The sequence below is a fragment of the Triticum dicoccoides genome, chromosome 4B, assembly GCF_002162155.2.
Source record: "Triticum dicoccoides isolate Atlit2015 ecotype Zavitan chromosome 4B, WEW_v2.0, whole genome shotgun sequence".
In the NCBI taxonomy this organism is placed as follows: domain Eukaryota; kingdom Viridiplantae; phylum Streptophyta; class Magnoliopsida; order Poales; family Poaceae; genus Triticum; species Triticum dicoccoides.
The window spans coordinates 430649088-430668423 of record NC_041387.1 but is presented as its reverse complement, the minus strand read 5'-3'; the positions used below and the strand labels follow the sequence as shown (position 1 = coordinate 430668423).

Genomic DNA, 19336 nt, shown 5'->3' with positions numbered 1-19336 from the left:
ACCAGTCACGCCTCTTGATCGACCTAAGGCCACAGAGTCACTTGGGGGCTTGGTCGAACCCGAACCATTGCCACGCCACTTGATCGGCATAATGCCACGGTTTCAGTTGGGGACCTGGCTGACCTGAACCATAGCTACACCTTATTGGGAGCTTGGTCGTGTCCGACCATGGTAACACCATCTGATTGGCTCAGTAAAGCCTCTTTTTGCAAACGGTTTTGTCATTGCCTTTGCTTTCATATTTTTTCATAACTGTTATTTGATTTTGGTTGCGTTTTTAAACCGGTTCAAACTGTCAATTGACGAAACACGGTCAAATCTTAATCCGGAGACTATCTGTCGGGTTTGATTTTATATTACCATCTTATTATGGAGTAAACCGGCGTTCATTAACCCGGCTTGACTTTCAATTACAAGTTGTCAGTACATGATCAAATCACAATCCGGAGACTATCCGCCCGGTCTGGTTTGACTACGAGTCGCCAGTATTATATATGGTTAAACCGGTGTTTCTCGCAACCCGGTACGGTTTTATCATAAACCGACACAGTATGAAAGGAGTTATCATTACTCAAGATTGGGGTTATCACCCTTACTACAAAAAGTTGGTAAACCAATGATGTGATTCAATGTCACAGGTATGATATATTTCATTAATTATTCTTAAGTGCAGCCTTGGTTATAAACCTGGGCTATATGTTGGGCATTATGACCCGTCCGGCGGTAAACCGCCAGGACACTTTAAACTTGTTGTATGCAGAGACAGGTTGAATAAAGCATGATGATAAATTATCTAGTGTTTATTAAACCGGCCTGGCTTTAAGACGATAAGTCGCCAGTATATGATGAGAAATTATCCGGTGTTTGTTAACTCGGCCTGGCTTGGGACTATAAGTCGCCAGTATATATTTGGATTGCGCCATTGGAATCATGCGCTTATAAATCATTGGGTTATATTATTTAAATAGCCAAACTTGGCTGAATTTTCATTATGATACTGAACGAATAAGGTTTTCATACCGGATTATATTATCTTGAATAGCCAACATGGCTGGATTTTATCATGGTTATTAATAACCGGTATTATTGAGGTTTATAAAGTCTCTTTAGCACAATGGCTATCATAGATATGATTTTTTTTCTACAATTGAAGGAATAGTTCCGAGTTGCTGCAGGCTTACGACCCGGCACTTGGGGGCTACATTATTTAAAGTTGCGATTACATCAAATATGCAAGTCTCATGTCGCTGCAAGCAGGCACCATGACACTTGGGGGCTAATGCAAAGTAATTTGTTGCTCATATTATTGAAGACCCGACTCATCACATTATAATGAGTCGACCCTTGGGGGCTACCAATTGCTCCTGTCAACAATTGAAGGTACAAACCTTTTTATTCATTATATTGAAGGGTCCACTGCTCAATTGGTACGGCACAAGGCTCTTAACCTTGTGGACGTGGATTCAAGTCCCATGATGGGGGTTACATCATATGATGTTATTTTCATTGAAGTATATATCAAGTCCCAGCTCAATATTATCTTACTGAGCCGGCCCTTGGGGGCTACACATCATTGCTCAAATCTATATGATTATACCTATAAAGTCCCTGCTTATTATTGCATAATGACCCGGCACTTGGGGGCTACATAATATGGAGTATTCAGTTTTTACTAAGTGACTGGGATGAACAACATGGATTTCTTCTTAAGTGGCAGTATTTATATTGAAACAAGTCTTAAGTCATCACTTTGTTCTACTCAAGACTTGGGGGCTACAGAAGGAAGAAATGACAAAGGACTTAAGGACGATCAAGTGCCGGTTTACAAGGATATTTAAACCGGAGCACAACCCGACAAATTTGTTCTTATGTTGCAGATCAGTTTAACATGGATGAATCCAAATTAAACTGGGGGCTAATGTCGGGGATATAACCCGCGGTATAAACCGCCGGATGTATAACCCGGCTAGAGTTTTGGCGATTCACTGGCGACCCACTTGGACCTGGCGGTTTACGATTCATTGGTAATCCGGCAGGCGGGTCAGAGGAGCGACAAGACCCGGTGGCCCAATGGGCGGTTTATGGAAGGCCGAATCACGCTATGGTGGGCCGGTTTAAGAGGAAAGGCAAGAAGGATATTTTCCTTACAAGGAGTCAAGACCCGGACTTGTATCTGGTTTGCATTAGAGATAGACTAGTCCTAATCCTAATAGGACTCCACATGTAACCCGCCCTTCACAACATATATAAGGAGGGGCAGGGCTCCCCAAAGGGGGACAAGCGACAAGGAAGAAGAAACAATCTTAGGGCTAGACACAAAGAGGAGAGCCGGTTTACGGTGACTCCCTCGTGATGATAATGAGACCTAGCCTCAAACAGCATGTAGGGTTTTTACCGGATGATGTTTCCCGGGGCCTGAAGCTGTCTAAATCCTTGTCTTGTATTGCGTCTCTCGATTCCGCTCAACCCCTCTCAAGCTACCACATAGATGCGTTGGCCTCGCGACTAAGTCCTCACACAAGGACATCTGACGTGTTAATTCCACGACAGAAGGGGTGTGGCGTACTGCAAAATGGGACTCGACGGGCTACTTTTCATCCATCGTCGACTTCCTACAGCCTCCACTAGCTACTATTCAATCATCGCGACTTCCTCCAGCCTCCACTGGCTACTTTTCATCGGCGGGCTACTATTAATCCAACCTCCACCGGCTACTGTTTATCCAGCCTCCATGGGGTCCTATTCATCGACCCCAACTGGCTGGGGTGTGTGGCGGACTCGTCGGGGTCCTGTTCATCTAGCGGTAACCGCCTACACTATCGGGGTCCTGTTCATCAACCCCCACCTGGAACTGTTCATCCACAGCGAACCAACCGGCTAGGTCAATTCACGACATCTCGACTTGTTCTATGTATCGTGCTTGACAACGATAAGCATTATTCATCCAAAGGCAACCCAAATGGCTAGCTACGTCTCACACGGGGGCTCGATCGGCTTCAGTAAGTAGTGAAGGGATCGATTGGATTCCATTAGCAGTGAAGGAATCGCTCGGTTCAGTTAGCAAGGGAAGGATCAATTTCAGTGTGGGATCGATCAATTGCTCGGGTTCAGTAGGCGAACGCCTTGCTCGGGTTCAGTTAGCGAGCGCCTGCACACACGCGCGTATGAGAGAAATGCACAAACCACACTACAACACTCGGCCCCGACCACCCACCGTAACCGGGAACTCCTCGAATTTTTTATTGCCCTCACTTCTACGGCGATTTTTTATGTCATGGACGGCCCAAACAATGTCACGCGGGTGCGTCTCTGGCCTGCCCAAGATGAAAAGCCCAATTCCTGTCATAATTTTCTCTCATAGAAGTAGGAGTCCACCACATCTATGATGATACATGTTTTTGTCACAATTATCATCATAGAAGTGTCATAACACATGATAGAAAAAGTTTCCATTTGGGCCATAATGTCACGGATGTGTCTTTTTTGTAGTGTATGGTGCAGAATTTTGACACCAGATCCGATAACTCGGAGAACGTTGGGACGCAACACCGGTTGAGGCCGTTTAGAACGCCTTCATCGTTGCTGTTATGCTGAAAGGTTGCTAGTATATCCGAGTCACACAATCCCAAACATCAGAGGAGCCTGATTTATTCGGGTAGTACTCGATGTGGGAGGTGGGTGGGATCAAAAATTCAATCCCCATCGCTCGCGGGTTTGAGGCTCCAACGACGTTGTTCCGAGAAGGGTGTGTTGACGATGGATCAGCCTGATCTCGAGGCCCGATTTCTCGTCTTCTTCCTTTCGATCTTCTTCACGATCGCTCTCCAGGTAATACCTTGGTCCTTGGTCCTCTATAGGGGGATTATTGATCGGGGTGAGATAAAAGGCGGGGCGCTCGAGCCCTTCCTCCCACTAGTCGCGGTTTCCTCGTGATGGAGGAGGCACAACCCGACGGCAGGAGATTGGGGCGTAGATGCCATGCCACAAAAATCTTGGACGTCAACCGACGATCCCATTGATCTTTTTTTCACTCACACAACGGAACTCTCAATGAAAGCACCAATGTCGATACTGAAAATAGATAGACCTCGGGTAGGGAGTCCTGAGCTGTGGATCTCAGATCTATGGGTAACAGGAGACAAAAAAGTGACAGTATTTACCCAGGTCCGGGACTTCTCGAAGAGGGAATACCCTACGTCCTGCTTTGATTGTATTGATGATGATGTACCGAGTACAAGCTTGATCTACCTCGATATCGTAAGTTGTGTTCTAACCCTAAGGCTGGATAGTTGTAATTGTGATCGTCCTCTCTATGGACTAAACCCCGCAGTTTGTATAGACACTAGGGGTACCTAGGGTTACACATGGTCGGTTGCGATGTAGTACTTGGAGTGCGTGTCAAGTCTTTGGCAGAGTCCACCTCGATCATGCCAAAGTGCGAGGCCTCCAGAGTCCTTCCTTGTAAGAACAGTGGGCCGTAAGCTCGGCCAGTGGACTGTGGGCCAGCTAGGTTGGTACCCCCTAATCCAGGACAGTGTCACAGACCATTGCGGCAGCTCCAGGCCGTGAGCCCCTGGTTGATATCTACGCTAGTAGACACCCACTAAAGATTAGGATCTTCCTGTGGCAACGGATTCATGGTCGGGTACCTTCAGGGGTGGAGGTCCTCAAGAGGAATGGCCTTGGTCTGTGGACATTGGTGCAACTACAACTTCCCCGACCTCTTCGCGGAAATCCAAGCCTCTCCGCAGCGTGACCGACACATTAGGTGGCTGGATATAGGGGTTCTCGCTTGGACGCTTTGGAAGGTCAGCAATAGACTTGTGATCCAGCGTGCACCTCTTCGACGAGCTACTGACGCGGTTTTCAAAATGTGTGGCTATTTGTAGCTCTAGCGGGCGCTTAGCCGCCTGCAGGACCGAGATGACATCGACATCCTCATTGCAGATCTTCGCGCGATGGCCCTCTGCTTAGTGCCGCTACCTCCTCCACCACCTCCCGAGCCAGATAAGCCACTTGGTGGCCTGAGATACCCGCCTTTTCGCTTTATTTAGGGCTTGTTAAGTTGTGGCCTCAGCAAAACCCTTTAAACTTGTGTGTGTGCTACCTTTTTATGCGCGGTCTGAACCTCTATTGGATATTGTGGCTCTGGTGGTTTGCTTTATATATAAAGCGGGTGAAAGTCTTTTTTGATAATAATTGTATGAACTGTATCAAACACAAACTAATTATGACAGATGTATGCGATGTGTTGTTCTCATCACACACAATTCCAGAACCGCTTCCATTTGCCAGTTTTAGCCTATGATTAGCTAGTAATGCCCGTGTGCAATGGATTAGGTCATCATATACATTTCGTTCTAAGGAACTGTATGAACTTTGACGCATACAACTTTATTTTTTGGTCGTGCGTGATGGACCTACGGTCGCACACAATTTTTTTCTGCAAACGGCTCTATTTTTTAAGCGTCTCTGATGCCACTTTCACACACTGTTTTTCGCTATTGCGTGCGGTTCAGGGGACTCTAGTGTAGGCGGGTCCTATACAAACGAGTTTTACCCCTTTCTATGACACTGTTTTAAACCATTGGCTTGCTTCTGTGGGCGATAGGGGGAGATCCATCCACACGACTCAGAAAATTGCCGGCGAAAGCTCCTCTAGTCACACACGCGGGGCAAAAAGAGCTCGTGTATGATTGGATGAGCCATCACAAACAATTATATGGGCAAAATCGTGTGATATGTTCTTTTGAATCCCAAACAAACATTTACGTTCGTATGGTACTTCACACACAAGTTTATGCATCACATCGTCTGTGATAGAGATGGCCATCACAAATGATATTTATAATTTTATCGTTTGCGTTAATGAATACATCACACGGTGCCTAGAAGAAACTGTATGGCATAGGATTATCCATCACACACACTTTTTATGTGAAAACGCTTGTGCAAGGTGGTCTAACGCAAACAGTTGTCGGGCGAAAGTCATGTGTGATTGTTCATTGGTTCACAACACCTACTTCCTAAAAATTGTGTGGGTTGTTTGAGGTCGTCGCCCATGATATTGTCCAAGAAACCATCTGCAATAGAAAAACTCAATAAGCAAGCTGATTGTCGTATTATTTTAATCCATTTGGTAATCAAATTGACATTTCATATCAAACAGACAATATATTTCATATTCGTATTGCGACAACCAAGATTTCACAATTGAAATACATCAGAGTACAACATCATATAGCTTCAGCACCTAGATACACCATGTAGGCATATAGCTAGCTACCCCATTATACAACAACACCAAGTTTCACATGCAACATCTTAAACTTTTAGAAAGTAGCATCATAACGGTAAATAGATAGATGAATATCATCTGAAAAACTGATGAAGTGGAAGGCGAATATTGAGTATTGAAATGTTGAAGGTCCTTGCAACTTTAGGCTAGTGCCTGTGAATGATTGCCCGCTCATCCTTCGTCCTCTTGAGAAAGATTTCAATATTATACCTTTTTTGCACTGTTTTATTGATCCAGACCTGTGGGTCCGCATTGTTCACCACACGCAACATTTGAAAATGCCTTTAGGTAACCAAGCAAGCCCTTTGGTGGTGTATGTTGTTCTCTGCCTAGGTGTCCTAGTTGTGGTATCTTTGCAATGTGTTTATCCATGTGTATGTGGTTTATGTTGTAGCGTGTTAGGAGAGTTTGTCCTGCCACCCGTGCGGTCGGCTGGTTTCATGCTTTGGCAATAAACCCACATGTGGTATGTTTATAATGGTTTTCTTTTGCCTTTTGTTACTTAACTGGATGATTCTTTTCTTCTTAATTAGTTAATGAAGCATTTCTTTTGCCTCCACTACAAATAGAAAATACTTGTTGATTTGACCACAACTCATTTCTTTGGCCGTAACATGGGAAATTATCTGGACCTGCATTACATACGCCCGAGCTCACCAAACAAGCATTGAATTCGTCGACTATCCGGAAAACAAGACTATTTCCGAGAAACAATCCACCGGTCGACATCATTATTAACCCATGATTTTTACTAGCATATATTTCTTTTCTCATACTGCTTACCTCCAGACGGTTGTTCTTTTCTGTACTAAATTCTAGCATGCAGTCAAACACCAATTCCCACGAGGCAAACGAGATGACATCTTGATGTCATCAATTCTAAGACGCGGTGTGTGCTACTACACAATTCCACCGGTTACGTACGTACACCATGGAGATTTTACTTTACACACACACACACACACACACACACACACACACACACACACACACACACACACACACACATATACATACATATACTAGCAAAAATGCCCGTGCGTTGCAACGGGAGAAAAACAATATCATAGGACATAGTGTAATAAACATGACCGAATAATATGTGCATGCCCTAATATTTGAACATAGGTACCCATATGTACCGTTCACTTCAAATAAAAAACGTGTTATAGCACTGCTAATAGAACGTTATAGCATTCTGAGTAATGTCTCGCTAATAGCATGCTATTGTTGCTTATCCTCCTTGTCTCGCCGACCAGTGGTCATGGTATACACTTGCAAATATAACAAATGTACCTCACTACATCTACGGTGAATCAAGGAACTTCTACAATTGACATGAGCAGATGAACAATATATGCTCACCTCAAGGAACAAAGCCAGGTCCATTTAGATGCTACCTCCAAGTTAATATGCCATAGCGTCACACCTTGTGAAAGGAACATTGTGTTAAACCGTGAGCCATAAACAGTCTAGTTTATTGACATAATTAAAATAATTAATTATTTTATTTGTTCTAGAATCTATGCAAGGTAGCCAACCGTTGCAGACCTCTCTTCCCTATAAATAATTCAAAGTAGACAGAATTTTTGGGCAAAAAGTCTAGTTTATTGACATAATTAGAGTAAATTAATTATTTACTTGATCCAGAACCTATTAAAGGTAGCCATCCGTCGCAAACCGTTTCTATAAACAATCTAAAGAAGACAAATTACCAAGTTTTGGGCAAGCAAATTACCATTGAAACGGTGCCATTATAAATAATTCGCAAGTGGTTGCTTGTTTATTTTTGATGAAATGCAACAGGCACCGCTTTTCATTAGTTAAGAGGGAAACGAACAGGTTACAGAGTATATAGGCCATTGTAAAGTGACCGAAACAGAAGAGAAAAGGCAAACAATATTAGTTACAAGCTAGAAGGTTCACTGCAGACCATAAGACGACTACCCCATCCATTTCACTCATTTCATTCCCTGCATGAAGGAAGGCTCAGAGCTCTTCGGAGATTGAGGTGAATCATTAATCCACATGCCACTGCTATCTAAAATAAAGATCAATGGAACCAATGTTTTGTTGGGCTTGGCACTAATTTTAAAAATTATTAACATGCATGATAATAGCATATTTGGAATCTACACATTTTTATGATGGATTTCCATATATGACATGTTAGATTTGGAGTTAGGATTTAAAAGGTATGAATATTTTTAAAAGTATTTGATCTTTAAAAAAAAGAAAAGAAAAAGGTTTAAAAGGAGGTTCGAACCTGCAATCTCCAGCGTGGTAGCCAAAGGCCCCAACCACTGCGCTACATGCATGATTTTTCTACTTGATGGAATTCCGGCCTATTGACCTAAGCTGACCGCGGCAAAATAAAAAAATGAAATGTTTTTTTCTACTTACTGGTGGCATGGTGGGTAAATACTCACAATTTCGGGGGTAATTTAGATGACGGACGACAGAAACAATATTTGCTTTATTATTACTAGTAAATATGCCCGTGCGTTGCACCGGGAGAATCAAAACACACCTCCCTAGCCCAATGACCCAAGATAACATTCTGTTGCATCAGCCATGTAATGTATATTTTACCAATGATCTTAAAATGCATGTATGAGATGCTACACTTCAATCCTGAAAGAATTGATTAATTTAAATATCTAAATTACCTTCCTAGTTAATTTGTAGTATAATGAGTCATTACCTTCATCATTTGATTTATCATTGAGAGCCTAAATCATGAGGATCGTACATGTATGTACATATATAAGAAATTAAGGTTTAATTGGTAAGTTACCAGATGCCCATTACTGATTTTCGTTACCAAATTTCTTCTAAACTTACATGCACGGAGACCTATAAAGTCTAAAGTACAACTCAATTTTCTTTCATATAAAAGGAAACATAATAAACAGATTTGCACATACCACACTAAAACGAATTTTCTATTTGAAGAGGTCACAATAATTTTCATGAAATCAGGTGTATGATTCGGAATTTCTTTTTTAACCATGCATGCTTCAGATTCCATGGAAAGGCATTATTCCCAATGTGTTGCAACGGAAAAAAATCATCCCTCATACGCACACCTGAGAGCATCGGCGAATCCCTTCAAATCTTTCACAATGCCCCACGAGAAACAACATGATAAGTGGTGTAAGTTCATAAGGTTGTATTATTTGTGAAATGTATTCAACATGTTTCCAATTTATTAGACTACAGAAATATCAACGTTAAGCCGGGATTTTCAAAATACCCCATATAAAGAAGATATTAATAAAGGTTGCATCATAAATGGAATTTTAGGAATGATGATTAATATAATAGCATATTTGAAATCTACACATCTTTTTAAAGGGATTTCCATATATAGCATGTTAGATTTGGCGTTAGGATTTGAAAGTGATTAATATAGTACCATATTTGAAATCTACACATCTTTTTAAGGGATTTCTATATATAACATGCTAGATTTGAAGTTAGGGTTTGAAAGTTATGAGTTTTTTTGACATTGAAAGTGATTAATATAATACCATATTTGAAATCTACACATCTTTTTAAGGGATTTCTATACATAACATGTTAGATTTGGAGTTAGGGTTTGAAAGTTATGATTTTTTTTTGAAATATATGAATATGTCCAAAAAATAGAGTAACTGGTACATTGTGCTGCCCATCTGCTAAGTGACGCTGGAGCGAGTAGTAATATCCTACGCCTACCAACATTAATAGGAGAGAAAAATAAAAGGAGGAAAAGGGAGCAAGGGGACTCGAACCTGGGTCTCCCAGGTAAACTGGCAAGCCTCACACCACTGCGCCACACACATGCAAGCTGTTGATTACAGGGGCTTCACTTTAATAAGTTGAGTAGGTCGCGGATTTTAGAAAAGGGTAAACCGAACCCTTTTTTCCACTTACCAATGGCATGGTGGGTAATTATTTACAACTTCAAGGGCACTTTTAATGACGGACGACCAGAAGCACTCCGTGCTTTATTAGTAGGGAAAGATATAAGGTATAGGTATATAGGTATAGGTATATATATATATATATATATATATATATATATATATATATATGTATGTATGTATGTATGTATATATATATAGTGCTTCTGGCGGTATGTCATTAAAATTGCCCTTAAAGTTAATAAATATTACCCACCAATGCCATTTATAAGTGACAAAAGAAGGTTTGCAGGGAATCAACAACCTGGGCCGGCCCATGCAGTAGGGACCTCCTATACTGCGCTCTGTTCGCGTGAGAATACGCAGCACGCCTGTTTGGGCTGGCCCATGTGTGGGCAGCATGTTTTCAATTTCGTTTTTTTCCTTTCTGTTTTTGTTTTCTCTACTTTAAATAATTTGAGACTAAAAAAACTTCTGAAATTTAAAAAACTTAGAATTTCGAAACAAAATGTTCAATAAAATATAAAATGTTTTCGAATTCAAAAAATGCTCATCATTTTTCAAAAAATGATTGAATATTCAGGAAAATCGCATTTGGAAAGAAATATCCTAAAATAAAAAATGTCCATGATTTTAGAAAAAGTCTGTGTATTAAAAATTGTTAATAAAACTGAAGAAAATGCTTGCTAATTCAAAAATGTGCATGAATTTTAAAACATGTCCTAAAATTTTAAAAACAGTTCATGAACTAAAAAATAGTTTCTTGATTCGTAAAATGTTTTCCGATTCAAGAAATGTTCATACTTTTTAAAAAATGTTCCTGAATTTCAAAAAATAATCCACCAATTTTGGAAAAAAATGTTCGTCTAATCTAGAATTGTTTGCCAAATTCAAAATAAAATGTTCACGAATATCGAAGGTAAGTAGTTAAACAATAATGTTTCTGAGTCGTTGTGACTATATACCAATGTTGAGGATATTGCTTATCGTTAGCATCTCGTCGGGCCAGGAATAGAGATTAATCGAAAATCGGCCGATTAATCAATTTTATCGCTCGACTATTAATCGGTCATTTTTTTGCAAATCTCAGGTTCCTAACATTAAAATATGTTATATTCAACACCAAAAAAATATTGGACAGAAGTGTTACCTTGATTCCTAGCCTCTGAATCCTGATAATGAAAAACAAAACAGGACAATAGTATATATTGCTTAACAAGGTCCGGAAAACACAAATAAATATAGCTTTTGCAAAAATAGTGCAAGTAATAGGCTTGATTTATCAGTAGATTCTCGATAAACCGCCTGTCAGAGAGATAAATCTGTCCAAACGATAAACAGTGAAGATAAGGCATAATCTTATCGGTCACCCCAGGAGTAGCGATAAATCGGACGGTAAATCGCTGAATCGGAAAAAAATTAAAACAGTGCTATATACCCGCGTGAAGTTTGAAGAATTAACTACCTGGGTAGATCGAAATATTATAGTATGTTTTCTAAAAAAAGTTTCTTGAAATTCAAAACAATTCTTTGAATTACCATTTATTTGACAACCCCGATATATTTTAGAAAATGTGAACATTGCTTCAATTTATGAATAAATTTTAAGAAGGGATACATTTTCTTGCATTTATGAATAAATTTTCAAAATCATGCAATGAGATGTGAGGAAAATGTGATCATAGCTATTGGAGATAATGATTTACTTTTTCTCATTATAATTAATTATAAAGAACGTATATACACGATTAATCACAAACACCACATACATACACGATTGCCACACACGATCTTGGCAGGCTGTCACCCATCAAGGCATCAACCACGCATTGCACCTGCATCAAAACGTCGCCGTCAGTCGCCACCGGTGACGCGCGGGGCGAGATATACAATCCATGGCCCTCCTCCACACACCTGACCCACCGACGACGACAACAGAGATATACGGCAAAAGGTTGCCGGTCTCATTTGGCCTGTATTATTCGAGACAAGATAACCTTCTGACCCTCGATCAGAAACTAAACCCAATCATATTAAGCCGGCGATTTAACTCGAATCGAGCAACGGAAGATTCCAGAGTCCCCACGAAGCTGCGCGGCCGGACTACCGACTACCTGGACCTTTCTCTCTCCTCGTTCCCCTTCCGGCTACAGGTTAAGCGGGTGGCCGGTGCCGACGTACTCCCTCTGTCCGAAAATATTTGTCATTAAAATGGATAAAGAAAGATATATTTCGAATTAAAATACGTCCAGATACATTTACTTTTATCTATTTTGATGACAAATATTTCCGGACGGAGGGAATATTTATGGTAACACTGTATAGACGCAAATGCTTATACAAATACACCTACATTCATCTTTATGAGCGCATACATGTAAACTCTATTTATATGAGCACTTGAGAAACTGAGTCAGCATATCTGATAACATGCAGCAGCTGCCATGTTGCTCCAACCATTTCCGTCCCGTCGACTACACACAGTCGCCCCACATCTGTCCCACGAGAAATTAATCCAAACTTTCTGTAGTGTAGTAGCTTGTGAATCTTTTCAGCATGTGGACATATTTATAAATATGACTAAGAAAGAGTTCATTCTTAATTAGTTTTTTGCCAAAAAATGTCTTATTTATTAATAATATGTAGTAACAAAAGAAAGACCCTTATAAGCAACAAATAACAAGCAGGTCCTTGAACTCCTAGCAATGACTATAAACACATGAATAAGTCGAATGTGCGCCAATGTCATCACCCTCCTCAAAAGAGCCGACAAATCTTATTGTAGTTGAAAGTCAAAAAGTCATGAAGCTAAGGCTTAAAGCACCAACGCACTAAACAACAAACGTCGCCGATTAAAAAGAACATTGATTGGAACAACCATATCTACAAACACACTAACAACCATGAGCGCCCGTCAGAGCCACATGAATCCGTCAGAGACAACATAGCATATTTAAACAGATCTGTCAAAGACCAACAACGCAAGTAGATTAGCCGCAACTCCAAGTGTCTCCTCCCAAGCATGAATAAGGTGCGGGGAACACTATTTTAACTCTGAGACGTCGCTATGCCTCCCCAACCAAGACACTAAAAATACCTAAAGAAAATATGAGAACCAATATGAGAACACTAGCTTAGGACAACGTCCATTTTGCTTCTGAAATAGACGTTGGCCTCTTTTATCCCCTTTACCTTTTCTTATTACACATATTGGCCAGGGAAATGTTTCCTATTTTCGTAAAAAAATCTGAGCGGGCAAAGACAGAGGCGTTCCCAGAAGCAATATGCCAGAATCAAGTAAATAACATAACGAATGAGCAGTCTCCTTAATTATATACGTCATATAGGGTAAACAAACTGATCAAGTTAACATGAATGGCATACGTACGAGACTATTCCGTGTATATTTATTAGCGGAAACGTCTATTATACATACATATGCACGTCTTCACCGGCCACGCATACAATGGAGTGGTGCGCATGCACAGGACAAGGGAGTAGCAGGCCGCCCGGCCGGCCGGCTGGCCGTGCCTAGTGTCAGGAGGCGACGCTGTTGTTGGCGTTCCGCAGAGACTGTAGCTGCGCCTTGCCGCTGAGGCCGCGCTGCCGGATGTGGGCCCGGTACTCGTCGAAGGTCATCTCCGGGTACAGCGCCGGGCGTCCCGGCGCCACCAGCTCCGCCATGGGCGCCACGGGCACGTCGCTCCGCGGGTTGTAGAAGAAGGCGAGCGATAGCCGCTCCTCCGCTGCGCTCACCGTCACCCGGTGCTCCACGCTCTTGTACGCCGCGTTGCTCAGCACCTGCGTACGTAAGTATACATACGCAGTTAAGACTAATACACCATTTATATACTTTCCCTATACACCAAAATAAGACGTTTTTGCAGTTGATTCCGAGTCGTAAACAGTACACCATTTACAATCAATTTGATCGAGAGGCTATTGGTGTCACACGTTAAGGGAGCTCAGGTGCAGAATAGACTTGATGGGCGATAGCTCTGGCACTGTGGCACCATCGAATGCAAAATAATCAAAGGCGTAGGCCGATTAGACACGCCTCTGGCTATAGCTACTGAACGCGAACTAGTTAGACCACTGAGTGGAGAGATATGAAAAGAAAGGAATCTTTAGAGCGACAGAGTAGGTGTCACTTGCACCTGAACCATTTTCTAATATGCCTATAGAGGAATATCACATGAAAGAAGAGAAATATGTCATTTCCTACGGTGCCTGAGTTGAGACCTTGCTAGTGCTTACGCCTACGCAAGGTCCAAAGCTAGCTACAAGTAGTAGCCTTTTTACAGAAGCCAAATTGACCCCAGAAGCCAAGGAAAATAACACAAGAGAGTACTACCTTGTGTGACAGAAATCATTCCACGTTGATCTTTGAACTTTTTCATTTTTCATTCTTTTTCGTTATAGAAGCGCGTGCTCACAAAGATAGCACTTTGTCATTTTCTTTTTGTTATTGCAGCGCATGCTCACAAAGGTTAGCACATACGTCTACAACAGTCAAGTTACACACCAAAAGACATACGTGTAGCAAATCGAGTATCTTAGGTGGTTATGTTCTTTGTGGACTACAAGGTATATGTGATGACTTCGTCAATCTCATATTGTATTATCTCAAAGGTGCTCATACGGATAAAGTGTATGTGTGTGTTTTCATAGGAATGAGTGTATGTGAGCATCTGCGGTCGTCCCGTGTTAAAAAAAACATATGTGTAATCAACTTAAAATTTCTTCTTACTCACATGAACGTAAAAAAAGGAATCTATACTTATCACTAACTTTATTTCTAACTATGTAGATTTGAAAAGTGAAAATGATATTCATATATGTAGCATTAACATATTCAAAAAGTAATTATTACTATAATTGTAAATCTTATATAATCAAATTGTCTATAAACAGTTTCTTTAGTCTTGGATTTATTTATTTTCGGAATCTTTAGTCTTGGATTAATATCCTATCGTTCTCATCTCACCTCACTCTGGACATAAACTATACACCAAAAAGCTCAATACTGTATTTTTAGGCTAACTAGTGTACAACTATTTATGACTAAAATTTAAAAACAAATCAGGTAACTGGAAATTATCAAAATTGTCATAAAATATCAAAATTTAAAAGCCTTGATCCTTTTTTCACTCGAGTATTCATGTCTATGTACAAAAGAAATATCATGCTTTTGGTGAATATTTTCGCACAGAAGAAACACATGAACTCTTTTTTTTGCGGGAAGGAACAGATGAATTCAAAACATAGGCATAGAAAAAACGCTAGACTTGATATGTCACGTATCCGGAAAAAAATGCCTGAAACCGTGGTTTGGATGTGATGTATGAAAAATACCGGAATTATAGACACCAGAAGAATAAGAAAACAAACGGGTTGAAAAAGAAGAAGAAGAAGAAGAGAACATACAAATATGAGGTAAATTCATGTGATTGAAACATATCTTTCACGTGGATTCGTCATTATGCCGGGAAACAATCAATAGGAGACGCCTACACTTTGTTAGTTGGAGAAGCAGTTCTTGACAATTTTTTTAATGCAGTTCAACTGATACGTGTCGATACCCGAGGCTATCGTCCCGGACCCCCACTACCGGTTTCGTTTCGTTCCCTGCTTTTTCCCGGGTTGCACTCAAGTAGAATAGGTGCAAGTGCAACGTAGTACACCACGATTGCACGTAGTACATAGATACTGTACGTGTTGTACCTTTTCGGTGCTTGTAATGATTCACGACTGTTTGCCTAATTTGTTTGTTTTCTTTTCGTTGTACCTTTTCTACAATTTTACTTGGTTCTATATTTTTTTTGCATGGTAAATTTTCTTGATTCTATCAACTCACGGGTGCGTATACCATATGTGTATGCTGTCGCCTGTACGTATGTGCGTTCCTACCACATACGCGTAACGTACTTCCGTAGTACGCGGCACGTGTGTATATACCTGGATCTGGTCTCCGACGTTGACGATGAAGGCGTCAGGGACCGGGTCGACGGTGATCCACTGGCCATCTTTCCTCACCTGCAGCCCCCGAACGTGGTCGTCGACGAGCAGCATGGTCATGCCGCCGGGGTCGGAGTGCGCCGCCACGCCCAGCGTCAGCTCCGGCTGCGGGCACCTCGGGTAGAAGTTAACCCTCATGCATGCCCCCTCGCCGCCCTCCCCGCCGAACGCTGCCTGCAGCCTCCCGCCGTCGAGTCCCAGCCCCTTGGACAGCACCTTTGATACCCTCCGGCACAGCTTCACCACCTCCTCGCCGTACTCCTCCGTCGCGTCCCTGCCATGCATGCATACACATCGGCCAGCTAAATAACTTGTGAATTAATTGGATCGACGAGCATGCGACGCGAGTGCATGTAGGTAGACGTAGGTGCCTGTGTGCGTACCGTAGGGTGGACGGAAGGGACGGCCACTTGTCGTGGCTCTTGATCGACGGCGGGAGGAGGTGCAAGAAATAGTAGTCGCCCCAGTCGAGGTGCCCACCCTTGGTGGTACCGAGACGGCTGCCGTAGCCCTCGTACGTCGCCGGCGAGTTGGCGTACCGCTCGCGCACCTCGGCTGGCTGCCTGAAGAAGCCGCGCCACGACGAGCGCGCCCGCCGCAGCAGCTCAGGGCTCACGCCGTGGTTCACCGCCTGGAAGAACCCCCACTCCCGGCACGCCGCGTCCACGGCACGGACTGTCTCGCCCGAGTCCGGCATTGACATGTCCACTACCGGGATGTTTAGGCTGCCGCCCCCATGTGAGACCGCCGGTTGGAGGGTCGTCGCCGACGGCCGATCCAACGGCAGCTTGACGTACCGCTCAGGTATTGTCTCGCCGCAGGTGTCCGACACGGCCTGCACGCGCACCACGGGCTCCGGCCAGCCGGCGCCACCGTTGAAGCAGCTACTCATCGGAGCTAGTGCCTAGCTTGAGGCGGGTAGTGTTAATAAGGCGCTCCAACACTAAGCGCCTTTTATAAAGGAAGCAGAGGATAAGGGAGAGACACAGTCATTATTGAGGTGTTGAGAATATACAATTGAGCTAGTGCTTTGCTAGGGCATGAAAGCAACCTATATAGGATAATACAGACACGTGCTGCAAAGATTAAAAGTAGCTACGGCATGGGATTAACATTAACTAGTACAGTAGTATGTAGTATTGTTTCGTGTGGCTAGGATTCTTGTGTGGACATACTTTATGCTAGTGCTTTTGTGGACTCTATACCCATCCTATATTATATATACTACTTTTAGTAGCTAGGTCAGTGAAACTTAACAATCATGAGCAAAACAATGCACGTTTTATGCATTCTTGCGCTTTGTCATGAGCATTTGAGCGTGCTATAACTCTCTTTGATCCTTCGCAGCTTTCGAAGACTATACCTTACGTATATAATTGTCTACAGGTCACATCGAGAATGAATAACAGTGCTTATTTGTGACATGTGTGTTAGTATTAATCTATGTAGTGTTGACTAATCTTTTTTTGAAAAAAATTCGTTAGTACTACCTCCGTCTTAAAATAAGTATCTCAACCTTAGTACAACTTTGTATTAAAGTTAGTACTACCTCCGTCCGGGTTTATTGGTCCTCATTGTATTTCGTGCCAAATTTTGACCATGGATTAAACTAACAAATGTTCACGCATGTCACCAAACATTATATTTTTGAAAACTATGTTCAAATACGAATCCAATGAGATAATTTCTCTTGACATGCATTAACATTTTGTTAGTTAAATTTTTAGTCAAAATTTAGCACAAACTATAAAGGGGACCTATAAACCAGGACGGAGGTAGTATAAAATTGGAGTATACAATTGTCCCGCGCATGTATATATGTATATAGACGGTACTAGCTAGGAAGCCAATCGATTGGTTACATGCCTCTCGGATGCGGATACTGGCCAAAAGATAAACTTTTCTATTACTAAAAATCGCTAATCTTATCTAGCTGATGTCCCCTGGGAGTAATTTCTGGCAAACACCCCGGAGCCCTTCCATGTGGATCTAAGGGCATCTCCAGCCGTTCGGCCCCCTAGGACGCCTAAATAGAGCGGCATGGGGGCGTGCCGGCGCTAGTTCGGCCCCTGGGGCGACCTAGCTCCCAGTCACGCCCCCACGCGCCGGTCCCAGGATGCGGGAAATTCAAACTTGGTCGTTCCCGCTCTTAAAAGACGCCGCAAATCCGGCGATCGGATGGACGTAGTCTGGTGTTACAAAAAACAGAGCGCCGCCGTGCGCAACGATTCACTCGGCGGGGTCGGCTCCAGGCGTTGGCGGAGTCGACGTGCGCGGGCTCGTCGGTGTCGGAGCTGCTTCGGTGCAGGGCTGCGTCGGCGCGACTTCGGCACTGCTGGGCAGCGATGTAGAGGCGTCGTTCGGGCTTGGCGTCCGTGCGGTCGTGGGCGTCGTCGGCGTTGCCGTCGGCAGCTCGTTCAGGATGAGGCCGCGCTGCACCAGGTACCACGCTTTGAGCTTCTCGTCGTTGCTCTGGAGCATGTCCGCACCGCTCATCAGAAAAGCCATGTCGGTGTTCCTCTTCTTCGCGACGACGTTCGTCCGGAGCAGGTCGAGCTTGATGGCGTTGTTCTTCATTAGCGACGACCACCGCGCCTCGGTCTTCTCTTCGCGTAGGACGGCCCGGGCCTGGGCGTCGGTGAGGCAATGCTCGATGGACTCCTGCACTCGCGCGGTTGCCGCGTCGGTGCTTTTCCCCTTCTTTGCCAATTTGTGGCCGTCCGGCCGTCCCTCTGACGCGCCCGGAGTCATCGCGCCTGGCTTGTATGTCTCCTTGGCCTTGTCGAGGGCACGCCGGACTTCCGCCCACTTCTCGCACTTGTCAATGCGCTTGTAGACGTGGAGGTGCTTGAAGTCGGCGTCTTGGTTGTCGCCCCGATACATGGCGAACATACGCAGCAGCTGCGCGGAGGGGCAAACAGTTGGCGGGCGGCGGGCGTAGGGGACGAAGATATGCGGGCGAACGGCGTGCGTACCTGATCCTCAACGCTGGCGCCGCTCTCCGGGCGAGCCGCGACCTCCTCGACGATTCCATGCCATTTGTTGCACGCCAACTGGATACGCCCCCAATGGTTCGCCATCGCCTTGGAGCCACGCTGCATGTAGACGCCTT

General features: G+C 43.2%; 1 protein-coding gene across 1 annotated transcript; it reads right to left on the bottom strand.

Moving 5' to 3' along the window:
* Positions 1-13491: 13491 nt before the first annotated feature.
* Positions 13492-17158, bottom strand: LOC119290693 (probable 2-oxoglutarate-dependent dioxygenase At3g111800). The gene is made up of 3 exons (XM_037569329.1): positions 16608-17158; positions 16165-16498; positions 13492-14007 (listed from the first exon to the last, which is right to left on the bottom strand). Exons 1-3 carry the CDS (start codon positions 17114-17116, stop codon positions 13744-13746), a joined length of 1107 nt encoding a protein of 368 aa, XP_037425226.1. The 5' UTR covers positions 17117-17158; the 3' UTR covers positions 13492-13743.
* Positions 17159-19336: the final 2178 nt, after the last annotated feature.